Genomic DNA, 24,427 nt, shown 5'->3' with positions numbered 1-24,427 from the left:
TCTTCTAGACCGAGGCCTCTGAGCCATGGGACTATGTCCTTGTGGCTGATCATTGCACCCAGAGAAACCCCAGGCAGGTCCAGCGGCAGCAGCAGTTCCTGGAAGAGCTCGAGAGGAAGGGCTTCTGCTACAAGGTGGGCGGGCTGAGGGCCTCGCCTGGGCGCAGGGGTCACGGGGGACTGGGCGGATCCCGGGGACTTGTCTGGGGAGGTGGGCTGAGGCCTCGTGCAGGACTTGGAGGGGATAGGCCATTGGCTTTGGATGAAGGGGGCGGGTCCCAATGGGGAGTAGAGGGTCCCATGCTGCCCCCCACCCTCAGGCGAGGGAGGACCAGGCGAAGGTTTTCTTTGGGATCCGAGCTGACAACTGGGTTTTTGACCAGTACCGCAGACTTCTCATGGAGCCTGAGGCTACCGCCCCCAGAGGGGAGCTGGCCAGGCCAACTTCCATCCCAGCCACCACCAGGTGAGAGGCTGGCCCCGAGTGGGTCCAGGAGGATCCATGCCCGCCCACATGCCAGTCCAGACAGGCAGCAAGACTCCCAGGAGTAGTCCCAGGGTGGAGGGCCCAGGGGGCAAGGGTCTGTGAGTCAGTTTCCATGTCTGTAATACGGGAAAATGACAGTTCTCACCTCTTGGAGTGTTTGAAGGTTACATGTGACTATGTCCCCCGGATGCAGAATAGAAACCAGCCTTAAAGGGTGGGCAGAATTTGGAGAGGCTGAGAGGATCCTCCTAGCTGTCCCTCCTAGGCTCTGAGGTCATCTCCCTGGATTCACGTCCTGACTTCTTTCCTCCAGACCAAATGCCCCTCCCTGGACATCTATCCCTTGCTTCCCAGGCACCCAACACCTCCTCTCTCTCCAAGCACCTGCTTCTCCCCACCCCAATCCTCTAGGCCTCCAAGCCAGCCCACCTTCCCTCCCCACAGCCCTCCTCCATCATCTTCCTGGCCCCAGCCCCGGCCCCCTGAACTCATCTGGGGCCCGATCAGGGAGACTAGCGAAGAACACTCCTGGAATTTGGATACGAGGCAGTGGAGAAAGGACTGGCTGGTGTTGGGAGGACACATGAGTAGAGGCATCTTGATGGGGCCTGAGAGGAGCAGGCTGTGGGGAGTGCCCTGGGACACTCAGGGGGCCGTGTCTCATAGGAGGATGTTCCAGAGGAGCAGGACTGTATAGTCAGATGCCCGAATGTGCTGCTTCCTGGCCGTGTGGCCTTGACCAAATTACTCACCCTCTCTGAGCTTCAGTCACCCCATAGGCAAAATGGCTCACAGGGGTGCAAAGAGGATTCGTGCACATAAAGAGTGTGCTCTCGACGTGTGGGGGCTCCAGGTGGGACGGGTGATTGGAGGTGGGAGGTCTGGGAGGGATCTGGGAGAGACTATTGCAGGGCTGAGCATCGGGGCCCTGGGAAGAGAGAGACCACCCTGAGGGAGGCCCACCTTGGAACCATGGCACAGCTAGACCCTGGGAGGATTTAAGGAGGTGGGCTCCCAGATGAGTCCTGGATTCTGGGCTCTGGTCAGGTGGTCAGGGCAGGTGGTCTGGGGGCTCTGCTAGGACACAGAGGGGCCTGGGACCTGGCCAGATAGAGGGCCATCCTGAGCCAGCTCTTGTGTTCCAGAATCCAAGTTGTCAACTTTGTGCTGAACAGCAAGATGGCAGCTGGTGGTAAGGACTGGATGGGCAGGTGGCCTGTGCAGCAGCCCACCAGGAGGGGCAGTCACACGGGGAGAACGGCACAGGGTCTTCCCTCACCCCTCACCCCCTTCTGACCCGAGAATCCCTGTGACCACCAGACACGCTCCAGGATTTGGTGAAGGATGGGGTCTTTGAGGCCGGGTTTCCCCTACACAAGGTGAGTGGAGGGCCGGCTGGGAGAGGACCTGAGGGCAGGACCTGAGGCAAGAAGCTCTCACTGACTGTCGCCTCTGCTCAGGGGGAGGAAGACCTAAAGAAGAAATGGGCCCGGTGGAGAAACATGTTCCAAACGCAGCCAGTTGGTGACATCAGGTACTACTGTCCGCCGCGGACACACCTGCGCCCCCGCAGGCAGGCTGCGCCCCCCGCGGTTACACCCACGCCTCCAGCAAACTGCTGTGCGGGCTCCTATTTAGACGCACATTTAGATGCCCTCAGTACTGACGCTCCTTGCCCGCCCCCGCATGTGGCATGCCTCACCCCGGCGTTGGCGCTGGACGGTCACCCCTGGTGGGAGTGGCCCTGACGGGACGGCTGTGCCCCTAGGAACTACTTCGGTGAGAAGGTGGCCCTGTACTTCGCCTGGCTCGGCTGGTACACCTACATGCTGGTGCCCGCCGCGGTGGTGGGCCTCATCATCTTCCTGAGCGGGTTTGCCCATTTCGAAGCCAGCCAGATCAGGTGGGGCGGAGTCAGGCAAGGGACGGGACTGGGGGGTCAGGGAAGGGGCAGGACCGGGGTGGGGGAGGTCACGGAAGGGGCGGGGTTAGGGCGGGGTCGTGAAAGGGAGTGACTGAGGGTGGGGACGAGTCAGGGAATGAGCAGGGACTGGGGTGTGTAGGGTCATGGAGGGGGCGGGGTTTGGGCGGAGTCAGGGAAGGGGGTGGGACTGAGGGGGCTGGGTGGAGTCAGAAAGGGGGCATGACTGGGGTGGGGTCATGGAGGGGCGGGGTCGTGAAGGGGCGGGACTGGGGCGCGGTGGGTCACGGAAGGGGCGGGACTGGGGTGTGTAGAGTCACAGTAGGGGCAGGGTTGGGGTGGCATCGTGAAGGGGGTGGGACTGAGGGTGGGTGGAGTCAGGGAAGGGGCGGGACTGGGGTGGGGTCATGGAGGGGCGGCGGGGTTGGGGCGGGGTCGTGAAGGGGCGGGACTGAGGGTGGGGCGGAGTCAGGGAAGGGGCGGCCTGGGGCGGGGTCCTCCAGGGGCCACAGGAGGGGCCACAGGAAAGCGCCGCCGACAACCCGGTCCCTGCACCCCCAGCAGGGAGATCTGTGAGGCCCACGACGTCTACATGTGCCCTCGCGGCGACCACAACCCCAGGTACCAGCGGCTCTCAGAAACCTGCGCCTTCGCCAAGGTTTGCGCCTGGGGGGCACTACGGCCGCTCGCCCGCGGGGAGGAGGGCCCAGGGGGTCCTCCCAGGGAAGAGAAGGCCGCCCCAGCCCCACGCGCCACTCTCCCCAGCTCACTCACCTCTTCGACAACGAGGGCACCGTGCTGTTCGCCATGTTCATGGCGCTGTGGGGTGAGTCGCTGCGGCACCTGGGGGGCAGCCGAGCTCCACACGCAGCGGGGACACACCGTGAGGCCTCTGCTTTCTCCCGGCTGCAGCCACCGTGTTCCTGGAGTTGTGGAAGCGGGAGCGAGCCCGTGTGGTCCTGCAATGGGACCTGTACGGGTGGGACGAGGACCAGGTGAGGCTGAGCCAGGTGACCAGGTCCAGGGTCCACAAGAGTCTGCTGTGTCTGAGGGGGTCCCCACGTATAAGGCATGGTTGCTGTGGGTGAGGGGTCCCGTGTCTCAGGCGTGTCCGGTGCCGTCCACAGGAGGAAATGGCGCTGGGGCTCATTGCCTGCCCTGACTACCAGCCCCAGCTGCACCAGCACTCTTACATGCGGAGTACCGTCATCCTCCTGCTGTCTCTGTTGATGGTACTCCTGGGGCGCCCCTGGTGGGGCTGGAGAGCAGGTGGGGCAGCCCCCTGAGGCCTACCCATCCTGGCCTCCCCGACCCCCGCCAGATCTGCCTGATGATAGGCATGGCCCACATTCTGGTGATCTACCGCGTCCTGGCCGCTGCCCTTTTCAGCTCCGCCTTGCCCTTCCTGGGGGAGCAGGTGACCACGGCCGTGGTGGTGACCGGGGCCCTGGTTCACTATGTGAGCATCCTCGTCATGACCAAGGTAGGGGTCGGGGCAGGGCGAGGGTGCCGGTGGGGCTGAGGCTCTGCTGAGGTCCGAGGTGAGCCCTCCGTCTCCCCTCCCACAGATCAACAAATATGTGGCACTGAAGCTTTGTGACTTTGGTGAGAGGAGGGCCCCCCTGAGCCCCTCTCTGGCTACTGGAGGGAGGATTCAGGGTGGGGATCTTGGAGCCCTGGGGTGGGGGAAGGGGGCCCATGAGAGGGCAGGGGCTCGCACCTGGGAGACAGGTGGGGGTCTCAGGTGTCCCTGAGTTTTCAGGATAGGGACAGGCTGGGCGTGGGCTGTCATCGGGGTGAAGGATGGGGGAGGGACGGCCCCACATCTCATTCCAGAGAAGCCCAGGACCTTCTCAGAGCGAGAGAGCAAGTTCACCATCAAGTTCTTCACTCTGCAGTTCTTTGCTCACTTCTCCTCCCTTATCTACATCGCCTTCATCCTGGGCAGGTAAGGGCCACCTGCTCCCACATGCCTCCCTCTAACTCCTTTCTCCCCACCTTGAAAATGGAAATACCTCTTCTTTTTTTTTTTTTTTTCCGTACGCGGGCCTCTCACTGTTGTGGCCTCTCCCGTTGCGGAGCACAGGCTCCGGATGCGCAGGCTCAGCGGCCATGGCTCACGGGCCCAGCCGCTCCGCGGCATATGGGATCCTCCCAGACCGGGGCACGAACCCGTATCCCCTGCATCGGCAGGCGGACTCTCAACCACTGCGCCACCAGGGAGGCCCCCTCTTCTTTTTAATTTTTAAAATAAATCATGCTCAGAACACGTGGAAACCCAGTATAGAAATATGTGAAGTAAGCCCACAGCGACCCCCCAGCTGTCCAATCCTTGTCCTCAGAGATGACACTGTAACTGTTTGTTGGGTCTTCCCAAACTTTTTTACACATTTAAGTACACACACATACACCTATTGACATGAGTGATTTTGTCGTGTAAATAATTGTATCTGCCTTACACTGAAAATGTACTATGGGCATTTTCCATGTCTGCATGGGTGGTGAGGCTTTGTTTTTAAAAGCATACTATAAGCATTCTTTTGTGGGATGTCCTTGAATTTATTCAACCACTTCAATTGGTGGACATTCGGGTTAATTCCAGTTTTGAGGTTTATAAATAAAGCTGCAGTGGGCATCCCATGTAACACACATGCACATGCATATGCACACACATGCACACACTTCCCCTCACCTTCCTAATTAATGAAATGAACATGTTTGGTTCAATCAACGTATCTTTTCTTGTCTTTTCTGAAGAAACTAATTCCTCTATGTGTTCTCTGTGTTTGTTCAAATGTTGTAAGTTACACACATACTGCCAATTAATCCCAAACTCTCTAGCAGAACTTCATTTATTTATTTGCACAATTTGTTTATTCATTTATTTATTTATTTTTGCTGCGTTGGGTCTTCAATGCCACATGCGGGCTTTCTCTAGTTGTGGCGAGTGGGGGCTACCCTTCGTTGAGGTGCGCGGGCTTCTCATTTCTCATTGCGGTGGCTTCTCTTGTTGCTGAGCATGGGCTCTAGGCGCGCGGGCTTCAGTAGTTGCGGCACACGGGCTCGGTAGTTGTGGCTCGCGGGCTCTAGAGCGCAGGCTCAGTAGTTGTGGCGCATGGGCTTAGTCGCTCCATGGCATGTGGGATCTTCCCGGACCAGGGCTCGAACCAGTGTCCCCGGCACTGGCAGGCCGATTTTTAACCACTGCGCCACCAGGGAAGTCCCTCTAGAAGAACTTTAGAAGAAACCAACTCCTGCCAGTATGTTCAAAGACATCATGAGGTCCTTGGAGATGCCCTCGTGGCATCTGTCCCCTTCTCTTGGGGCTGTGCTTGGCCCTTTCATCCTGGGAAGCCCCTTACTCTCTGCTGTGTAGGATCCCAAGTTTTCCAGTGGCTTCCTGTGAAAGGGTACATGGGGAATCATGTGTGCTGAGTTTCCTCTTTACTGGGGGCCTGACTGAGCGTCTACTGGAGAAATAATTCTAAGTTGGATATGGTTTTCCTCAGACTTCCGAAGGATATTTTGGTTTCTGGCTTCCAGTGTTCTGTTCCACAAGTCTGGCATCAATGTTCTTCCAACTCTCTGTGCATCTTCTCACTGTCCCCCATCTTCTGAAGTTTCTCAGCCGTGTGACTTGTTGGCTCTTTTTCATTCGACATGCTTCTCTCCTCCACACGCCAGCTTTCCTCTCTCTGCTGGATGATTTCCACCATCACACAAACATGCTGTCACAGTTCTTTCCGAAAGTCTTCTCATCGGCGTATCTGGTTTCTGGTTCTCCCGCCTCGCCTCGCGCTTCTCCCTCCCCGGTACTCTCACTGCCTCCTGGCACTGACCTTTGCTCTCCTGCTGACCTTTGCTCTCCTGCTGACCTTTGCTCTCCTGCTGGCCCAGAACCCTGGTCCCTCAGACTCCGCTCTTCCCTTGATCCCCCTCCATAGCCGTCGCCACCCAGGATGTGCCGCACATTTATTTGTTCACTGTCTCTCTCAGAAATGGCAGCTCCCCAGGGCGGAGAGCAGGGCGCTTGTCCTTTGCTGAATGCTCAGCTCCTGCAGCCGGCCAGGTGTGCAGAATCAGTGCTGGTCAAAACCGGGTGCTCACTGGGCCTGGAGCCTCAGGGCCTTCAGTTTTGAGATTTTCTCATGTATCTGATAGCCTCCTGCTTTGGCTCCCTCTCCTCCCTTCTGAGGAATTCTTTTTGTTTGGAAATTGGACCTTCTGAATTGATCATCTACTTTTCTTTGCTTTTTTTCTCCCATTCTTGTTCCAGTTTCTTGGAGTTTTTCTCAACTGTTTTCCAACCCTTCTACTGAACGTTTCGCTTCTGCTTATGTTCTTAATTTCAGAGCACTCCTTTTGACATTTGCAGATTCTTCACAGCCTCCTCTTCATGTCACCTGGACACCAGGGCTTTTCTTGTCTGAGGATGTGGCCTCTTTTTTCCCCTTCTACTCTGGTATTTCTTCTGTTCCTTTCGAGTTTCTTTTATGCTCTTTCTTTGATTGGTCTCTGATTCTGGTGTTAGAGACACACACACACACACCCCCACCGCCTTAGATGTCTTTTATTCTTGGCCACCTGTCTGTAATTGAGAAAGGCATGTGCCAGTGGCTTTGCTCTGGACCATGTGTCTCCTGTCGGGACCTCTTGCTGTGTCGGTTCCTGAAGGGGAATCCCTGGTCTCCTGCCTGGAGGCAGAAGGATGCCCGTCAGTATGCTGGGAGCCCAGCTGGGGAAGGGACAGTGTGGGGTCTCAGTGTCCATTGGCCCAACCCTGTGATCTGAATCTTTGGTTGTTCAACCCCCAGAAATGTCTTTGTCTTCTTGTGTGTGTGTGTCTTGTGTGTGTGGGGGGGGGTGGATTAGGGGTTGGATAGGAGGCCTAGGGGTTCAGCCGGGCCTGCATCCCATCCAGTGGGTGCCCCCAAGCTACCAGAGGTGCCCAAGTCCTGCGGTGTTCCAGGCTCTTGGGCAGGGTCGTGTTGCTGTTCAGTTGTCTTCCCTGCAGGCTTAGATCCAGGATGATGTCTCAAGTGGGCTGCAGGCCTCTCCAGTTCCCTTCCATCTCCGAGGTGATGCCTGGCAGTGGGTGTGAGCAGCCAGCCATTTTAACTGGGAGTCGGCAGTGCACATTTAAATTGAGAGACATTGCTAAAGCACCCTCCAAAAATGCTGTGCTGACTCACAAAGCCACACAGTGTGTATGTGACCGCACACTCCATGTTGGTCTGATGAACAAAGACTTTTCATCCTTAAAGGTGCGTTATTAAAACCTATTAGTGAGAATTCAGCATCTTTCCAGATATTTTTTGGCCATTAAATTTCTTTTCCTATAAGTTGTTCATATCATCTGAGCATTTTTATAACATCAAGGTCAAGTGAATTCTCTTCTGACTCTATCAGTTTCTTGAAATCATGTCATGTTTTACTTTGCTTCTTATTTGATCATTTCTTTGTTGTACAGCTCTTTATTTTTCCTGTTGTTTTTAATTGCCTTTTTTTCCCCCTTGCATGTCTTTCTCTTATCAGGGTTCTCCAGCCTCTCCAGGTCAAACTGTCTATCGCGTGGACTCTCCTTTCTCCCACAGACCCTCCGTTCTCCCCACACTGGGTTGGTGGCTCTCTGTGCCTCCTGCGTGCCTGTCTCCCTGGGACTTCAATCTGCTGCCTTCCTGGGTTAGAACCATCATTTCCTGGACTCCCAAGCCTCCTTCTTTCTTGATTTTTGCTTTCATTTATTTTGAGAAGGTATATCGGAGAGGTAAACTCTCTGAATTCATGTATGTCTAAAGGTGTCATGTTCTACTGTTGCACAAGATTGACATGGCTGGGTATAGAAATCTAACTTCAAAACAATTTTCCCTTCTAGAACTTTAAAGACATTGCTCCGTTGTCTTTGAACATGCAAAATAGATGATAAGAAGTGTGCAGAAAATCTGATTTTTGTTTCTTCCTAGTTGACCTAGAAGCTTTAGGATCTTCTCTTTAAACAGGGGAACAATCTAGGGTGGGTCTTTTCTTCATGCACTGTGCTGGGCAATTGTTGGCACCTTCCAATGAAAAAGCCCATGTCCTGCTTAGGCTCACTACATTTTCTTCTCCTTTTTTTTTTTTTTTGCAGTACGCGGGCCTCTCACTGTTGTGGCCTCTCCCGTTGCAGAGCACAGGCTCTGGACGCGCAGGCTCAGCGGTCATGGCTCACAGGCCGAGCCGCTCTGCAGCATGTGGGATCTTCCCGGACCGGGGCACGAACCTGTGTCCCCTGCATCGGCAGGCAGACTCTTAACCACTGCGCCACCAGGGAAGCCCCATTTTCTTCTTTTTTTCCTTAGGCTTTTTTTTTTTTTTTTAATTTTTATTGGAGTGTGGTTGCTTTACAATGTTGTGTTAGCCTCCACTGCACAACAAAATGAATCAGCCATACACATACAGATACCCCTTCCCTTTTGGACTTCCCTCACATTTAGGTCACCACAGTGCATTAGGTAGAGTTCCCTGTGCTATACAGTATGTTCCCATCAGCTGTCTATTTTATACATAGTGTCAGTAATGTATATGTGTCAGTCCCAGTCTCCCAATTTCTCCCACTCCACCCCTTTCCCCCTTGGTATCCATACATTTGTTCTCTACATCTGTGTCTCTGTTTCTGCTTTGCATATAAGATCATCTATACCATTTTTCTAGATTCCACATATATGTGTTATTATATGATATTTTTCTCTTTCTGACTTACTTCACTCTGTATGCCACTCTCTAGGTCCATCCACGTCTCCACAAATGACTGCATTTCATTCCTTTTTATGGCTGAGTACTTTTCCATTGTATATATGTACCACGTCTTCTTTATCCATTCCTCTGTTGATGGACGTTTAGGTTGCTTCCGTGTCCTGGCTATTGTAAATAGAGCTGCTGTGAACATTGGGTTGCATGTGTTTTTTTGAATTGTGGTTTTCTCTGGGTATATGCCCAGTAGTGGGATTGTTGGTTCAGGTGGTAGTTCTATTTTTAGTTTTTTGTGTTTGTTTTCCTTAGGTTTTTAAAAATATTTTTTTCCCCTCTGCTCTCTATGGAACGCCTTGTCCTCTTGGGTTTCTTATCTTTTTCTCTCATATATTCCATCTCTGTGTCTTTACATTCCACATCTGGAGAGATTTCCTCCACTTTGTCTTTTTGCCTTTTTTTTTTTTAATGTTTATTTATTTATTTACTTGGCTGCACTGGGTCTTAGTTGTGGCACGTGGGATCTTTAGTTGCAGCATGCGAACTCTTAGTTGCGGCATGTGGGATCTAGTTCCCTGACCAGGGATCGAACCCAGGGCCCCTGCATTGGGAATGTGGAGTCTTAGCCACTGGACCACCAGGGAAGTCCCTGTTTTCTTTTTTTAAGTTTAACAGTTGAAGTCTTAATTTCCAAGAGGGTTTTTATTTTTTTATCCTTTTTTTTTATAGTGTCCTTTTCTTGTTTCCATAGATACAGTACTTGATGATATCAATGTTCTTTTTTCCTCTTAAGTTCTCATCTGTTTCCTCATTATCTCATTTCTTAAAGGGTCCATCTTCCTGTTCCTTTATCGTAGTCTTTCTCTTGTACAGCTGGTTTTCCTCGTGCCTGAAGATTTGTAGCTGTCCGTTCATACTGAAGAACAAAGGACTGAGTTGGTTTTCCCTGGCAGGATGGGATATGTCTTTATAATAACTCACGTCTGCTGACACTCACCCATTCTATCCTGAGGGCCTCACATTTATCAGCTCTAATCTGCACAACAGCCCTATGGGGTAGGGACTCTCTAAACCCCATTTCACAGATGAGTAGACCGAGACACAGAAAGGTTAAGAAACTATCTCAGGATTGCAGTCAGCAGGTGGTGGGGCAGATAGAAGCCTGAGTCTGGCTCCTTCTGTGTACTGCCCCTGCATGTGGCATCCCTGGGAAAAGAAGGCAAAAGCCTATGCAGTCACTCGTGTTTCTCTGGAGGCGGTTTCTTTTTTGTCATGAAGGTTATCAGTGTGTCTCTTTATAGTTCCTGTTTTTCATGCCGTGCTCAAAACGGCCTCCCCTCCTCAACATTAAAAACATGTTCAGCTGTGATTTCCCTTAGATGCTTATGGTTTCAACATTTTAAACATTTAAATCTTTGATTCACAACGAATTTGCTTTGCTGCAGGTGGCAAAGGAGGGAAGCCTGTTTGTTGTTTTCCAAGTGAGAGCCAGTTGTCCCCAAACCATTTGTTGACTGTTCCATCGCCACCACCACCCTCCTGTCACATACCAGGTTCCATCACTCACTTGCATGTTTTGGTGTCTCGTGGACTCTGATGATTCTGGTCCAGTTCCTTTCTGTGTAATTATTACTGCTATGCTTTCCTAATTTTCTTTTTCTCTTCTTTTTCACTTTTCCTTTTTTGTAGTTATTTACATGTTTATTCTTCTAGGTGAACTTTAAAATAATGTTTGTCAAACTCCATCAAAATTCTGTGGGATCCATGCCGCGGAGCGGCTGGGCCCGTGAGCCATGGCCGCTGGGCCTGTGCGTCCGGAGCCTGTGCTCCGCAACAGGAGAGGCCACAACAGTGAGAGGCCCACATACCACAAAAAAAAAAAAAAAAAAAAAAATTCTGTGGGATTTAGCTTAAGATTGCAGTGAAATTATACATTCTTTTAGGGAGAATTGACATAGATACTGTATTTTCTATTACTGACCACAACTTAGTGGCTTTAAACAACACACGTTACATATAGTTCTCGAGGCCAAGAGTCCAAAATGGGTCTCACTGGGCTAAAATCAAGGTGTCAGCAGGGCTGTGTTCTGTCTGCAGGCCCTCGGGGAGAGTCCATACTCTTGTTTTTCTCAGCTTCTAGAGGCTGCCTGGCCCGCTTCCTCCTGTGTCTGCAAAGCCAGTGGTGTCAGGCTGAGTCCTTCTCATCCTGCCATCTCTCTGGCTCTCATTTAAGGGCTCTGGTGATTACAATGGGCACACCCAGATAATCCAGGATTATCTCTCCATTTTAAGGTCAGCTGATTAGCAACCTTAATACCAGCTGCCATGTCAGATAACATATTCACAGGTTCCAGGAATTAGGATGTGGTATCTTTGCGGGCCTGACATTCCATCTGTCACAAAAATACAAGCTTAAGTTTTTCTATCGAAGAACAAGGTCTCTCTATTCAAGTCTTGTTTTAATGTTCTTTAGCTGTGTTACAGTTTTCTTCTTATGGGTTCCCCATATTTCCTGTGAATTTCACTCTATTTTATAGTTTTTGCTGCTATCTGCAACAGATATTTCCTCCTGCTACATTTCTCAGTGGTTTTGTTGCACCTAGGAAAGCAAAAGGGAGTTGAGCTTGATATCAATTTTATATCCACTCTGAGCATTTTTCAGTAGATTTATCTGCCCAATCGTTCCGTTGATTTATTTTGGTTTCCCAGATATATAATCGTATTTTCTACAACAAGTTTTTCCTTTGCAAAGTTACGCTGTCCTGGAATAGTAGTTGTCACGAACTGTAACAGGAGCGCTTGCAGGATTTCACCATTGAGCGTGAGCCCAACGTCTGGTTAAATACACCTTTTTTATCATGGAAGTCAGGTGACTTAAACACACAGTAGCCCTGTGTGCACAGTTACCATGGGGAGAAACTGAGGCCCCTCCTCACGGCCTTTTCTGAGCCTGTGAACAGTTGAGAGGTCCCCTGTGGTCCTGAGCACCTGCAGGCCTGTCTGGGTACAAACTGTGCGTCCAGCACCCAGCCTCTGCTCGCCTGCAGGGCGCGTCTCCTTCCTTCCCCTCCGGGCCCCACTGCTCCCCGACTCCCACTCCTGTCCTGCCCCCTCTCTCAGCCTCGCTGCCCTTCCCAGGATCAACGGTAACCCCGGGAAGTCCGTGCGCCTGGCAGGGCTGTGGAAGCTGGAGGAGGTCAGTCTGTCCGGAGGTCTTACTGCCCTCTTCCTGAACTGCCCCAACCCCCTGGTCACCCCCAGGCCCCGTGCCTGACCTCTCACCCTTGCCCCCACAGTGCCATCTCAGCGGCTGCATGATGGACCTGTTCGTGCAGATGGCCATTATCATGGGTCTGAAACAAACGCTCAGCAACTGCATGGAGTACCTGGGCCCGTGAGGACCACCCTCCCTCCCGGGGCGCCACCCTCACCACAGGCAGCACCCGACCCCGCAGGACCCCACCTCCCAGAGCCAGCAGTCCCGAGGGGCCCTCACCCCCCTCCCCGTCCCCCACCCGGTCCTCCTCGCCCGCAGGTGGCTGGCCCACAAGTGTCGCTCGATGCGAGCCACGTCCCAGGACCCCGAACTGAGGCACTGGCAGCTCAACTACCGCCTGAACCCGGTCAACACCTTCAGCCTGTTCGAGGAGTTCATGGAGATGAGTACGCGGCCCAGGGCTGGTGGGCGGAGGGGCGGGCGCCGCGCGGGGGCCCGCGGTGACAACCCCCACCCGCAGTGATCCAGTACGGCTTCACCACCGTCTTCGTGGCCGCCTTCCCGCTCGCCCCGCTGCTGGCGCTCTTCAGCAACCTCGTGGAGATCCGCCTGGACGCCATCAAGATGGTCCGGCTGCAGCGGCGCCTGGTGCCCCGCAAGGCCAAGGACATCGGTCAGGGGCCCGACGGGGCGGCCTGAGGGCGGGCGCTCCAGCCAGCCCCAGCCAGGGGACGGGAGCGGCGAGGCACGCTGGGGCCACGCCAGTCCCCTTGAAACCACCGCTCTAAGCCATGGGGGCAGGGCTCAGGCCCCAGGAAGAGGCGGGGCTGGCAGGCACCTCGCCGGCCGCTCCCCCTCAGGGGTCCCATTGAAGGGCCAGCAGCCGCCCTGCGGGGGCTGTGCAGAACAGCTTGACTCTCAGGGAGCTGAGGGAGAGGGGTCCAGCAGCTGGGGACAGGGACTGAGAGCAGGTGGCCTTAGTCACCTAGACCGGCCTCGCTGAGGTGGACAGGTGTCAGGGATGAAGCAAGGAGGTGCAGCATTGGACATAGGCACTGGGAGAGAGAAGTGTGAGGGAGGCCTCAGTCTTGGGACCAGTTAAGGGGGTGTGCCCTGGGGAGGGGACCCGGGAGGTGGAGCAGGCCTGGGGGCAGCTGAAAGGTTCAGGCATAAGATGGGGGGCAGAGACCTGAGCCCCTCCCTGTCCGTGTCAAGAAGAGGGGTGCAGGAGAGCGGAGGCCGCTCTCTGTTGGCCTTGGTCCAGGTCTTCCTCATCAGGGACCTGGCCCTGCGGCTGCCACAAGCAGAGGCATGATGAGGCCCTTGACCATCCAGGCTCCCAGCTTTGGGGGATCAACAGAGGTGGGGGGGCGGGGGGCGGGGAGACAGTGCAGGCCTCACCCCCTGCCGTGGCCCAGGGACCTGGCTGCAGGTGCTGGAGATAATCGGCATGCTGGCGGTCATTGCCAACGGGATGGTTATCGCCTTCACATCTGAGTTCATCCCCCGAGTGGTGTACAAGTACCGCTATGGCCCGTGCCGACAGGGGGCCCACCCTGCAGTCGAGTAAGGGGACACTGCCACACAGCCCCTGGGGGAGCCTCAAACTGTCCAGAGACCCCTGGGAAACTGGCCCAATCGTGGCCCAGCCCCAGGGGACCCCAGGGAAGGGCTCGATGCTAACAGTATTGCCTGGGGTGGGCTGCCCTCCCACAGCAACCTGCAGACCCTGGGCGGACCCCGGGAGTGTTGACTGGGACCCCAGTAGGGGATTAACGTCCCAGAACCAGCTGTTTTCTGAGCAAGTGATACTGGAATGGCTCCCCTTCCAAAGGCAGACCCTTAGTGCTCTGCATGCTGTCCTCATCCAGTTCCTCCAGCCCTGCAGGGGGGTAGGTCTCCAGGGGTCTCCCCCAGGAAGGCTGGCAAGGAAGCCTTGGCCCCTGGCAAGGAAGGCAGGTGGTGGCACCTCCAAGTCCCTTCATCCTCCCCCAGGGGCCCCTCTCCCATGTACAGAGATGAAGGAGGGGGTTTGCTCTGTGACCCACCCTGATGGCCCCCACCGGGCAGGGGTCGGTTACAAGCCAGCAGCCCAGAAGCCTGAAGGGACCACACCAAACTCCTCTCCCCCTCCCCCCAGCTGCCTCACGGGCTACGTCAACCACAGCCTGTCCGTGTTCTACACCAAGGACTTCCAGAATCCTGCTGAAATAGAGGGCTCAGAGAATGTGACCGAGTGCAGGTTTGGACCCCCATCCCCTGTGAGCACCCTCTGAACTCCTGACCCCTGACCTCAGGTGCTCCCCACCCCAGGTACCGGGACTATGGCACCGCTCAGAACTCCAACTTCACTGAGCAGTCCTGGTTCCTCCTGGCCATCCGTCTGGCCTTCCTCATCCTCTTCGAGGTGAGCCAACACTGGGGACAGGCCCCAGGGCGGGGCAGCTCTCTCCAGCCCTCCCTGGGCCCCTGCCCCTAAAGTCCCTGCCCAGCGCATCTTGACCTCCCCACTCTGGCCCTCCTCCCAGCACGTGGCCTTATGCGTCAAGCTCATTGCTGCCTGGTTTGTGCCTGATGTGCCTCAGTCGGTGAAGAATGAAGTCCTGAAGAAGAAGCACCAGAGACTTGGGGTGGCGGGGCTGCCGGGGCCTGGGGTGGGGCCTGGTCCTGAGTCCCGAAGTACCAGAGACTCCAGCCTGAGAGCACAGACGTGGAGTGGGCCCGGGGCCGGTGGAGAGGCCAAGACACAGAGCTGCTGCCAGCACCGCCCACACCAGCCCTGGCTGTGTGTGTGTGTGTGGGCGGGCTTTAATTAGACCCGCGTATATGTGGGGGTCCTGGGAGCCCCTGTATGTTTGGGGTGTCTGTGAGGCCTGTTCCACCTGTGAGGGCTCAGGCTTGGTACTGCCTGACTTGAACTCTAAGTGACCCCTGCCACCCAGAGAACTGGGGCGGGGTTGGGGGGGGGAGCGGGTCTTCTCATGCCAGTCTCGACAGGAAAACTGGCCCAGTTTCCTGGGCCCCAGATCCTGCCCCACCCCACTGGCTCCCCCCAACCAGCAGAGTTTTCTCTAATAAAATAAAACTTCTTTGTGTTAATTTCTGGGCTTCTGGCCGATTACGTCTGCCCTCAGGGCTAGCTGGGAAACTGAGGCCGTGATGGGGAGAGGCCCGGAATGTGGTAGCCTCCGCCCTCCTCTGGTTTTCCGTGGGCTTCCAAGTGAGGGGTGACTTACAGAGGTCTTACCCTCCCTGCACCTCGGGTTTAGGAGCGGGAGTCAAGGCAGGCTTCCTAGAGGAAGACAAAGAGCTTGGGAGGAGGGGCAGAACCGCACCAGGTGCTCCTGGGGACGGTGGAATTTCCGAGGAGTTCCTGGGGCACCGAGACTCTCGGGGCTGGTTGGGCCGGTTTGGCCTCTGCCCCCAGGCGCGGCGGCCGCGGCTCCAGGGGGCCGAGCGCAGGACCGTCGTGAACTCCAGCCTGAGGCTCGAAGCAGGGCAGTTGGGTCCGCCCTCGCCCCGTCTGCTGGGCGGGGCTGCACCTGCCATCGTCGCTGGGGCTGTCGCTGCTGCGCACCTGGCCCAGGTGAGCCGCTCCACCCTCGCGGCCGCGCAAGCCCCGGGTCTTGGCAGCAGGTGAGTGGCGATCGCGACTCCTACCTGCGGAGGTGAGTGGAGGTCGCCGGCTCCCGGGAGCCAGAACCGGGCCTGGAGCTTGGGGGGCCGAGGCGCCCTTTGTCCCAGGGAGCCTCTGGGCCGTGGCGGGTGCGGTTCCGCAGGAAGCGCCTCGGAGCCGAGCCCGCTGCCCGCGTCGCCGGAAGCCCGAGCTCACCCTCGTTCCGGCCCCTCCGGCCTTGCGGGAGCGAGGGCCGCTCTTCCCGCTCCGCCCGACTTGGCCCTCGGCCAGGAGAGGGAAGAGGAGCGCCGAGGTGCGGAGGGACCCCGCCTCCGCCCCAAAGTCGGAGTCCAGGCCCGAGGCCTCCCAGGGCCCCGGGGGCGGACGGAGAAACCGCCTGGAGCCGCTGCGTACCTGTGTCCGGGCGGAGCTACAGCCGTCCGCGCGCCCCGCCCTTCCGTGCGCGCCCTCGCCCTGCCCGCCCCCGCGCCCCCCAAACGTGCGCGCCCTGCCCGGCTCACCCCACCCGGAGGGCGGGGGTACTAACGCCCCTCCGGGAAGGCGGAGCGCGGGTGTGGGGTATGTGGCGGGCCCGGGGGTGCAGGAGGGGGCCTCTCGGCTCGCGGGGCCACAGCGCTTTGTGCAAGTTCTTTCTTTCGGGACAGACGTCCGGGGATGAAGCACGCGCCAGGCGCAGAGGGGCCGCCGGTCCCAGATGAGGGAGAGTCGCTCAGAGACTGGGGTGCTGAGCAGCAAATCAGACGGCTGGGCGCCTGGGGACAAGGCGCGGGCGCGCGCCCGGCGGCCAAGCCGACGCCCATGCTCCGGGGAGGCGGAGGGCCAGCGTGAGGCCGGAGGGTGGGAGGGGCTAGGGCTTCCTAGGAACCGCGTGGGTGCGGCCGAGCGCGGTGGGCGGTGCAGGGGGCGGGCTCGGATTCGGAAGGGCTGTTCTCGAGAGTGCCTGAGGCGACGTGGGGTTTCCTGCTCACTTTGTGGAGTGGGCCTGGGGGACAAGGGAGGGTGAGGTTGGACGTTAGCAAAGGGGTGGGGGAGCCCAGTCGCGGCTGTGAGGTGGTGGTGCGGGTGGGCTTGCAGAACGGCAGGCAGTCTGGCAGGAGCTTTGAGAGGCAGCAAAGCAGGTGGGGACATCAGGGAGAAACTAGCTCTTTGCCTCCTGCCTGGTTGCTCCCGGGCAGGTCACTGACTGCTGGCGGCCACTAGCCTGCCCATCAGGTGCTTATGCTACTCACTCAGCCTCAGGGCCCACTGGGGCACCTTGGAGGAGCTGCGGCTCGGTGGGGAAGGGGTGCAGTCAGGACTTCTTCCAGTTCTATTGGACCCTGAGCCCAAGATGCACCATCGTCCAAGGGTCTTGGAGGCCACGGGGGGGGGGCGTTGAGCAGGGGCCCTTGGACAGGGTCAGATTAAGGATGTAGGAAAGCTGATGCTGCAGTGAGGTTGCTCTGCCCCTGGGGGGTGAGGGCAGGGACAGGGACCACAGGGGACCCTGCCTGATTGCTATGAGCAGCGCCATCAGCCACCAGTGCTGGGCCCTGAGTTCCAGGTCAGTCCGGGATGGTGGTGCGGGGGAGTCTGTTGTGACTTCAGGAGATGTCGGCTCTCCCCCACCTGGGCTCAGAGCTGGGAGCCTTGCTAAGGCCTCCTGTTCGCTTCCTTATCTAGAAGAGGGGGCTTAAGGTCCATGTGATACCCCAGCCCCCTTGTAACTGCTCACCATTTGGGGGCTACACCTGGGAGGTGGACAGGGAGGGGGCCAGAGAGCCCTGCTCAAGGGCCCGTTATTGGTGAGAGTTTCCACAGGAGCCCCACCCATCACCCTGGCAGGTCAGAGGTCAGAGATACATCGGGGCTGCTCACTGGGGCCAGGGGAGCTACGTGGACCCCGCCCCCCCGCCCACCGTCTGGGACCGTAGGGAGTGTCGGGGAAGCAGGCCATACTGCCCAGCTCCTCAGGCGTGTGCAGGACGGCCCTGACTGGGGGTCCGCTGGCCAGGATCCCCACATATCACCGTGGCCCCCCCAGCCCTTCCGCCACCTCCCCGCTTGCCCAGGCCTAGCCTTGGGAAGGGAAGGACGGTGCCGGTGCCGGGGTGGGCTGGGGCGGGCCCTAGAGGAAGGAGCCGCTTGACTCAGAGTTACAGGAAGAGTGGGGCAGGCGGGGCTGGCGGGGAGAACCACCAACTGCCCGCCAGCCCGCTGGGGAGGAGGGTGGGTGCCTGGGTGGGGTTTAGGTTGAGGAGAGGATGTGACTGCAAAGCCAGGAAGCTACGGGGAAAGTTCTTATTAAAACGCACAAACAAAAGCCAGGTCCTTGCCGTGCTTGGCGATGCATCTGGGGCAGCAGTGGTGATTTGGACTGGGCCGGGGGCCCAGCCGAGCAGAGAGTTTGCTCCCAAGCACACGTGAATGACCTCAGTGACGGACATCCCCTCCTCAGGAGGAAAGAGCTGGAACCAGGTGACTTCGTGTCCTCGCTGCTCAGCGTGAGCCTGTGTTCTCGTCCTTGGAAGCCTTTTCCGGACTGAGCCCTCTCCTCGAAATCAGGCCTGGCTGAGGGGAGGCCCGCAAAGCACGTGGCTTGTGTGTGCACGTGTGTACGTGGTGCGTGTGTGCCAGTGAGAGAGCAAGGGGTGATGGGAGGCTGAGGGTGGGTGTGAGGTGCGGTGTGTGTGGTGTGTGCACAGATGCTCATGGTTGTGTGCCAGGTGTGTGGACTGCCAGAGTGTCGGAGGTGTGGGGAGTGTGCACGTGTGCACGGGGACCAAGAGCTTAGTGCAGGCATGTGTGGGGCGTGCAGGGGGCGGGTGTACAACACAGAGACTATACAGAGGACAGGGAGGGTTGCAGCGGAGGGTGTGCAGGGGGACACCTGTTGCCTGGCCATGTGGTTTGGCCTGAATTTCCAGGAGGGTCCAAGGTTGCCTTTCCAGGGGTAGGAGGTCTTCTGAGGTTACTGAGGCCAAGGGGCCACTGTAGGAGTTGCCCTGGGACCTGCTGGGCTGGGGGAGGGGGTGCGAGCCGCCCAGCCTCCCATAGCCCTCAGTGGGCTTGTCCTCCTGCTTCAAGGGCCTTCCCAGGACTGCCCTCCACTCCAAAGGACTTCTGGAAGGACCCTCTGCACCAGCCCCCCCGGGAATGAGCCTGATGCTCCACCGATTTCTGAGGAAATTCCAGCCCAGCCAAACCAGGGGCTTCCAGCTGATCACGGGTGCACATCGGGTCACCTATGCCGAAGGAATGGGGGGCAGGCTAAGACTCATCTCTGCAAAGCCTCAGGGGCCCCACGGGTGGGGGGAGGGCCTGAAGGAGCCGGGGCCCTGGTGTGTCCACTTAGCAGGGAGGAGGGGGAGGACTAGGTGCCCGGTAAATACCCACCGGGCACCAGGGAGGAGGTGCCCAAGGCCCGGCTGCCAAGGAGTCTTCCTCAAAGGCTCTGACACGGGGGCTTCGTGCCCCGCCTTTCAGCCCAGGTCACTGGAGAGCTTTTTGGGTCAAGAGGCGTGTGGCTGCTGCCAGTCTGGCCGGGAGTGGCCCCAGACCCCGCGTAGGAGAGAAAGGTCACCTGTGGGCGGGTGGGGGCTTCCCTTGGACAACTAGATGGACAGCGTGGACAAAAGTGTCTGGGTCTGAAGATGACAAATGGGTGGAGGCGTCAGCACAGGACCCAGAAGGAGGGCCGCCCCGCGAGACCAGCCTGACCCCCCGCTCGCCCCTCCTGCCTCGACACCTCGGCCCAGTGCAGCCTCCAGTGCCGGGTTCACGCGTGCGTGGTGCACCCAGGACGGCGTCCAGAACAAAACCCCATGGCTGGGAGTGAGGCTCAGTCAGGCAGCCCAGCACTCGAGAACCCCGAGCCCCCCGGAGCCTCGGTACAGGCTGAGTGTGGCTGTACTGCAGCCCCCCTGCCTGTATGTGGCAGCCCTGTCCCAGGGGATCTTGGAACGAGGCCAACTCCCAGACTCACGAGGGATGCCGGGAGTGCTGTCCCACCCTGGGCTGTCACGGTGTCCCTGGGGCAGATGACATGCAGTCTAGGCTGTGCCTGGTGCTCTGTGGCCTCCACGCGGCAGCTGGGGCAGAGGCAGTGCTCCAGTGGCCAGAGTTACACGTTAACTTATCCTGTTCTTGTTTAACTTGCTCCCGGGGATGGCGGCAGCCTCTGACCCGTCCCGGTGCTCTGACTGACTGGCCACAAGGACAGAGAGTGAATCCTGCCCAGCCCTTGAGGGATCAGTCTGCTCGGCCAAGGAGCCCCGGGGAGCCGTGGGTGGCACCAGTGTCCAGCCTGCCTCGAGGAGGCCCCGGCCAGACCATGGCAGGTAGACGGTCAGAGAGGGATGGGCACGGGCTCCACTCCCACCTCCTGCCCCTCAGGCTGGCTCCACGCTGCAGTGTGGCCTGGCCTCTCTGCTTGGCCTCAAGCCAGGGGTACAAAGACCTGTTTGCCCCTCCCCTATGGCCCAGGGTCCTGACCCCATGGTTAGGATGGGCCCGCACCGTCTCCTGCCCAAGGCCTCTAGACTAGGCTCGTGGGGGTCAGTAAAGCCCAGGGATGCTGGGAGTGGGCGCTGGTGGGGGGCCATTGGGGGCAGGCTGCTGGGAGACCACACTACCAAGATGATGGCGGTCTTTTATGACTACCGGCTCCGGCTCATCACCCCAATTTAAAGATGAGAAAGTTCAGATCTTGGGGGAGGTGAGAGGGCTTGCCTGTAGCCAGGAGTAGAGGGTCCTGGAACCCCCAGCTCCCATACCAGGTGGAAGGTACTGACGCCCAACCCCTGACTCCCCCAAACCACTGGTGTCCAGCAGAGGGGCCGGGGCCTGGGCATCAGAGCAGTGGGCGACAGGTGCACACAGGAAATGTGTGCTGGCTCACGTCCTGGGTAGACAGGCAGCTAGGCAGGCCCTGCTGAGCTGGGGGGCGGTGCTGGGTCAGCTCAGCCATGACTCCATGCTAACATCTTCTCTGAGGACTGGCAGCCACATGCAGGGCAGGCAGAACACATAAGGACCAGCTGCTGCTGGGGTAAGATGTGCCAGATGCCAGGCCCTGTCCCCCATGGGACTTGTGGACAGACATGGTGTGGTTACCAAGCAGCACATGCCACTGGCCACCTTGGTTTTTTCCTGGCCCACAGACCATCTGTGGACAGTGGGAGGCTGGCATCGTGGGCACAGCTAACCCACTTGGTCCTCTCTCTGCAGGAGCCTGCGACAGGGCCCCTGACTTCCTCTCCCCATCTGGAAACCAGGTCCTGTGGCCTGCCCTGGGCAGTGTGGTCACTCTGAACTGCACGGCCTCGGTGGTCTCTGGGCCCCACTGCCCCTTGCCCTCGGTCCAGTGGCTGAAAGATGGGGTGCTGCTGGGCAATGGAAGCCACTATGACCTCCATGAGGACTCCTGGTAAGAGATGAGGGTGTCCAGGGTCAGGTGACCACGCTGGATATACCCACCCCCAGTGGCCTCTCTGACCTACACCCTGGTCTGTAATCACCTGGACATGGGCTGGGGAGTGACTGGCCAGACATGACACGGGCAGAGTGCCACTCTGGATGCACACTAAGAGTCAGTGACTGCAGAAACAGGTGGCCCCTCTAGACACTCACCTTGTAGACCACCCAGGGCCATGGGTGCCAGCAGAGTCCTACAGCCTGAATTACTCATTGACCGTCGGGCCAAGCCTAGGATCTGAGGACCCCCAGGACCCAGACCCAGGATTAGGATGACTGTTCCAAAAGAGATCCACACCCCCTTCATGTTCTGGCCATTTCTCTTAGCTTATGGCCCAAGGACTGCCCAGGAGGCCCAAATCTGCAGCCTCTCTGGGTGAGTCCCAGACAAGTGGGGCTCTGGGGCATCCAGTGATGCTATCGGGCCCCAGGTGAGGGGGTGGGGCCTGGTCTCCCCAGGGTCAAGGCCAACCGGTCAGAGGTGCTTGTGTCCAGTGTCCTGGGGATCAACCTGACCAGTACTGAAGACTTCAGGACCTTCACCTGCTCCGTCCAGAACATCAGCTCCTCATCTTTCACTCTTTGGAGAGCTGGTGAGTGGGATCCAGTGGGTAGAAGGTAGGAGGGAGGCCTGGGGAGCCTTTAGGCTTGGAGGGTGCTGGGGTGGCTCAGTCAGTGGCTCTGTCCCCAGGCCTGGCTGGACATGTGGCCGCGGTGCTGGCCTCACTTCTGGTCCTGCTGGTCCTGCTCCTGGCAGCGCTGCTATACGTGAAGTGTCGACTCAATGTACTGCTCTGGTACCAAGACACGTATGGGGAGGTGGAGATGAACGGTGCGTGGGGTGCGGATGGATGGGGAGGCGGAGTCAGCCACGGGGCCTCCCTAGGCTCAGCTCTGGGTTGGGGGGGATTGGCTCTGCAGGTGGGGGCGAGGAGGCATCCGTCCCTGGAGGGCACTGGCGAGATCCCAGTCCAGGAAAGGGGGGTGTCTCTGTGCAGCCCAGGAGGGCACAGGGCCGGCAGAAGGGAGCCACGGTAGCCTGGTTCCACGGTAGCCTGGTTCCACGGCTCCACTCGGAATCCTGTGCTGAGGAGGGGTCTAAGCGGGGCCCGGAGCCGAGATCTGCTGGGTCTGCGTCTGGGGGGCTGGCCTGGCCCCTGGGGCATAAGGGGGGAGATTTAGGGGGCCCCGAGGGTGGCAAGCCTAGGCCTGGAAAGCGGCCGCGCTGACCCGCCGCCGTCCGCAGACGGGAAGCTCTACGACGCCTACGTCTCCTACAGCGACAGCCCCGAGGACCGGAAGTTCGTGAACTTCATCCTGAAGCCGCAGCTGGAGCGGCGTCGGGGTTACAAGCTCTTTCTGGACGACCGCGACCTCCTGCCGCGCGCGGGTACCGCGGCGTCCTGCCCCTTTCCCCTCGGGCCCAGCCCCGATCCGGGGCGCAGGCCCCGCCCCTGTTCCGGCCCAGACCCCGCCTTTCCAGGGCCACGCCCCTCAAGCCCTACTCCTCCCCGTCCAGGGCCCAGCCGCATCTCTACTCGGGCCCCGCCCCTGTTCCGGCCCAGATCCCGCCTTCCCAGGGCCACGCCCCCTCGGGTCCTCCTCAGGCCCAGGCTAGGGCCCCGCCCTTTCTAGGGCCCCGTCCGCACGGCCCCCGCTGATGACCGGATTCCCGCAGAGCCGTCGGCCGACCTCCTGGTGAACCTGAGCCGCTGCCGGCGCCTCGTCGTGGTGTTGTCCGACGCCTTCCTCGGCCGGGCCTGGTGCAGTCACAGCTTCCGGTGGGTCCCGCGCGGGGCTGGGTGGGCCCCTACTGCGCCCCCCCTGACGGTGCCGCCCTCGCAGGGAGGGCCTGTGCCGGCTGCTGGAGCTCACGCGCAGACCCATCTTCATCACTTTCGAGGGCCAGCGGCGCGACCCCGCACACCCTGCGCTCCGCCTGCTGCGCCAGCATCGCCACCTGGTGACCCTGCTGCTCTGGAGGCCCGGTTCCGTGGTGCGGAGGGGCAGGGGGCGGGGAGGGAGGGGGCTTGTAGATGGGAGCCCGTGGGTGGAGGTGCCATGGTCAGCCACCCAGAGGAGTGGGCTCTTTGGGGCCAAGGAGACCAGGGTCTTTCCGTGTTGGCACCCCCTCCCCCGATTGTTCACGCTCGCTAACTGCCCCACCTTGGCCTCCAGACACCTTCCTCCGATTTTTGGAAAGAGCTACAGTTGGCGTTGCCTCGGAAGGTGCAGTACAGAGCGATGGAGGGAGACCCCCAGACCCGGCTGCAGGACGACAAGGACCCCATGCTGATTGTGCGAGGCCGGGTCCCAGAGGGTCGGACCCTGGACCCGGAGCTGGACCCTGACCCTGAGGGGGACTTGGGTATGCCCACCGGCCCCACCCCTGACCCTGAGAAGCTCAGCCTGAGTTGGAGGGGGGCTGCATAAGGTGGAGCCCCAGAAAAGGTCCAGGTGGCAGGGAGTGCTCCCCGCAGCCCGTGGATGGGCTTAATTCCCAGCTCCTCCCACTGCCTCTTTCCATGAAGGTGGTCGGGCTCGGGGCCTGACTGGGAACCTCCAGGACCTCAAATGACACCATGCAGGAGGGGCAGCAGGGAGTGACCCTGGCAGAAGGCAGGCTGTGGGCAGCCCAGCCTCAGGCCTGGCGGTACCCCTCCCCAGGTGTACGAGGGCCTGTCTTTGGGGAGCCAGCAGCTCCACCGCATGCAAGTGGGGTCTCGCTTGGAGAGGGCCAAGGCAGTGAAGTGGATGTGTCGGACCTTGGCTCCCGAAACTACAGTGCCCGCACGGACTTCTATTGCCTGGTGTCGGAGGATGACGTGTAGCCCCTGCCCCCTGGAGCAGCAGGATCGCCAGGGACAGCTGGGGGCAGGGCTGGGGTGGGTTTTTTCCCACTCAGCAGGACCATGAGCCCTGTCTGCCTGCAGCCCTGGGACCTCGGGGAGGGAGAGTGGCAGAAATAAAGTCCTTTGGAATCCTG

At 58.7% G+C, this 24,427-nt stretch overlaps 2 protein-coding genes across 5 annotated transcripts in view; both read left to right on the top strand.

Moving 5' to 3' along the window:
* The window catches only part of ANO9 (anoctamin 9), a 27,141-nt gene extending 6,921 nt beyond the window's left edge, over positions 1 to 20,220 (top strand). Inside the window, exons 4-25 of one of the 3 annotated variants that reach the window (XM_082626620.1) lie at positions 9 to 134; positions 320 to 465; positions 1,632 to 1,678; positions 1,807 to 1,865; positions 1,947 to 2,020; positions 2,255 to 2,389; positions 2,969 to 3,065; positions 3,173 to 3,233; positions 3,320 to 3,402; positions 3,535 to 3,639; positions 3,729 to 3,890; positions 3,976 to 4,012; positions 4,244 to 4,355; positions 12,272 to 12,329; positions 12,430 to 12,527; positions 12,669 to 12,796; positions 12,871 to 13,023; positions 13,769 to 13,916; positions 14,491 to 14,592; positions 14,664 to 14,757; positions 14,879 to 15,986; positions 19,054 to 19,158. In XM_082626620.1, the coding sequence (XP_082482746.1) occupies positions 9 to 134; positions 320 to 465; positions 1,632 to 1,678; positions 1,807 to 1,865; positions 1,947 to 2,020; positions 2,255 to 2,389; positions 2,969 to 3,065; positions 3,173 to 3,233; positions 3,320 to 3,402; positions 3,535 to 3,639; positions 3,729 to 3,890; positions 3,976 to 4,012; positions 4,244 to 4,355; positions 12,272 to 12,329; positions 12,430 to 12,527; positions 12,669 to 12,796; positions 12,871 to 13,023; positions 13,769 to 13,916; positions 14,491 to 14,592; positions 14,664 to 14,757; positions 14,879 to 15,166 (2,313 nt within the window). In that variant the 3' untranslated portion in view covers positions 15,167 to 15,986; positions 19,054 to 19,158. Of the gene's footprint in view, positions 1 to 8; positions 135 to 319; positions 1,340 to 1,631; positions 1,679 to 1,806; positions 1,866 to 1,946; positions 2,021 to 2,254; positions 2,390 to 2,968; positions 3,066 to 3,172; positions 3,234 to 3,319; positions 3,403 to 3,534; positions 3,640 to 3,728; positions 3,891 to 3,975; positions 4,013 to 4,243; positions 4,356 to 12,271; positions 12,330 to 12,429; positions 12,528 to 12,668; positions 12,797 to 12,870; positions 13,024 to 13,768; positions 13,917 to 14,490; positions 14,593 to 14,663; positions 14,758 to 14,878; positions 15,987 to 19,053; positions 19,159 to 20,143 lie in introns of those variants that run through there. The other 2 variants (XM_082626619.1, XM_082626618.1) reach the window with 2 other exon arrangements.
* Positions 18,223 to 24,427, top strand: SIGIRR (single Ig and TIR domain containing; the record flags this gene model as incomplete). Of its 2 annotated transcripts, XM_082626622.1 has the most annotated exons (10): positions 18,223 to 18,444; positions 20,144 to 20,306; positions 21,196 to 21,394; positions 21,901 to 22,034; positions 22,133 to 22,273; positions 22,688 to 22,831; positions 23,120 to 23,222; positions 23,287 to 23,437; positions 23,620 to 23,809; positions 24,109 to 24,427. In XM_082626622.1, 10 exons carry the CDS (start codon positions 18,394 to 18,396, stop codon positions 24,270 to 24,272), a joined length of 1,440 nt encoding a protein of 479 aa, XP_082482748.1. In that variant the 3' UTR covers positions 24,273 to 24,427. The 2 variants fall into 2 exon arrangements, with proteins under 2 accessions (XP_082482748.1, XP_082482747.1); XM_082626621.1 differs by lacking the exon at positions 18,223 to 18,444 and having other exon boundaries at positions 19,898 to 20,306.

Source organism: Mesoplodon mirus, assembly GCF_964341445.2.
Source record: "Mesoplodon mirus genome assembly, chromosome: 7".
Taxonomy (NCBI): domain Eukaryota; kingdom Metazoa; phylum Chordata; class Mammalia; order Artiodactyla; family Ziphiidae; genus Mesoplodon; species Mesoplodon mirus.
Note: the sequence above shows the minus strand (reverse complement) of the source record. Positions and strands in the feature narration are given on the sequence as shown.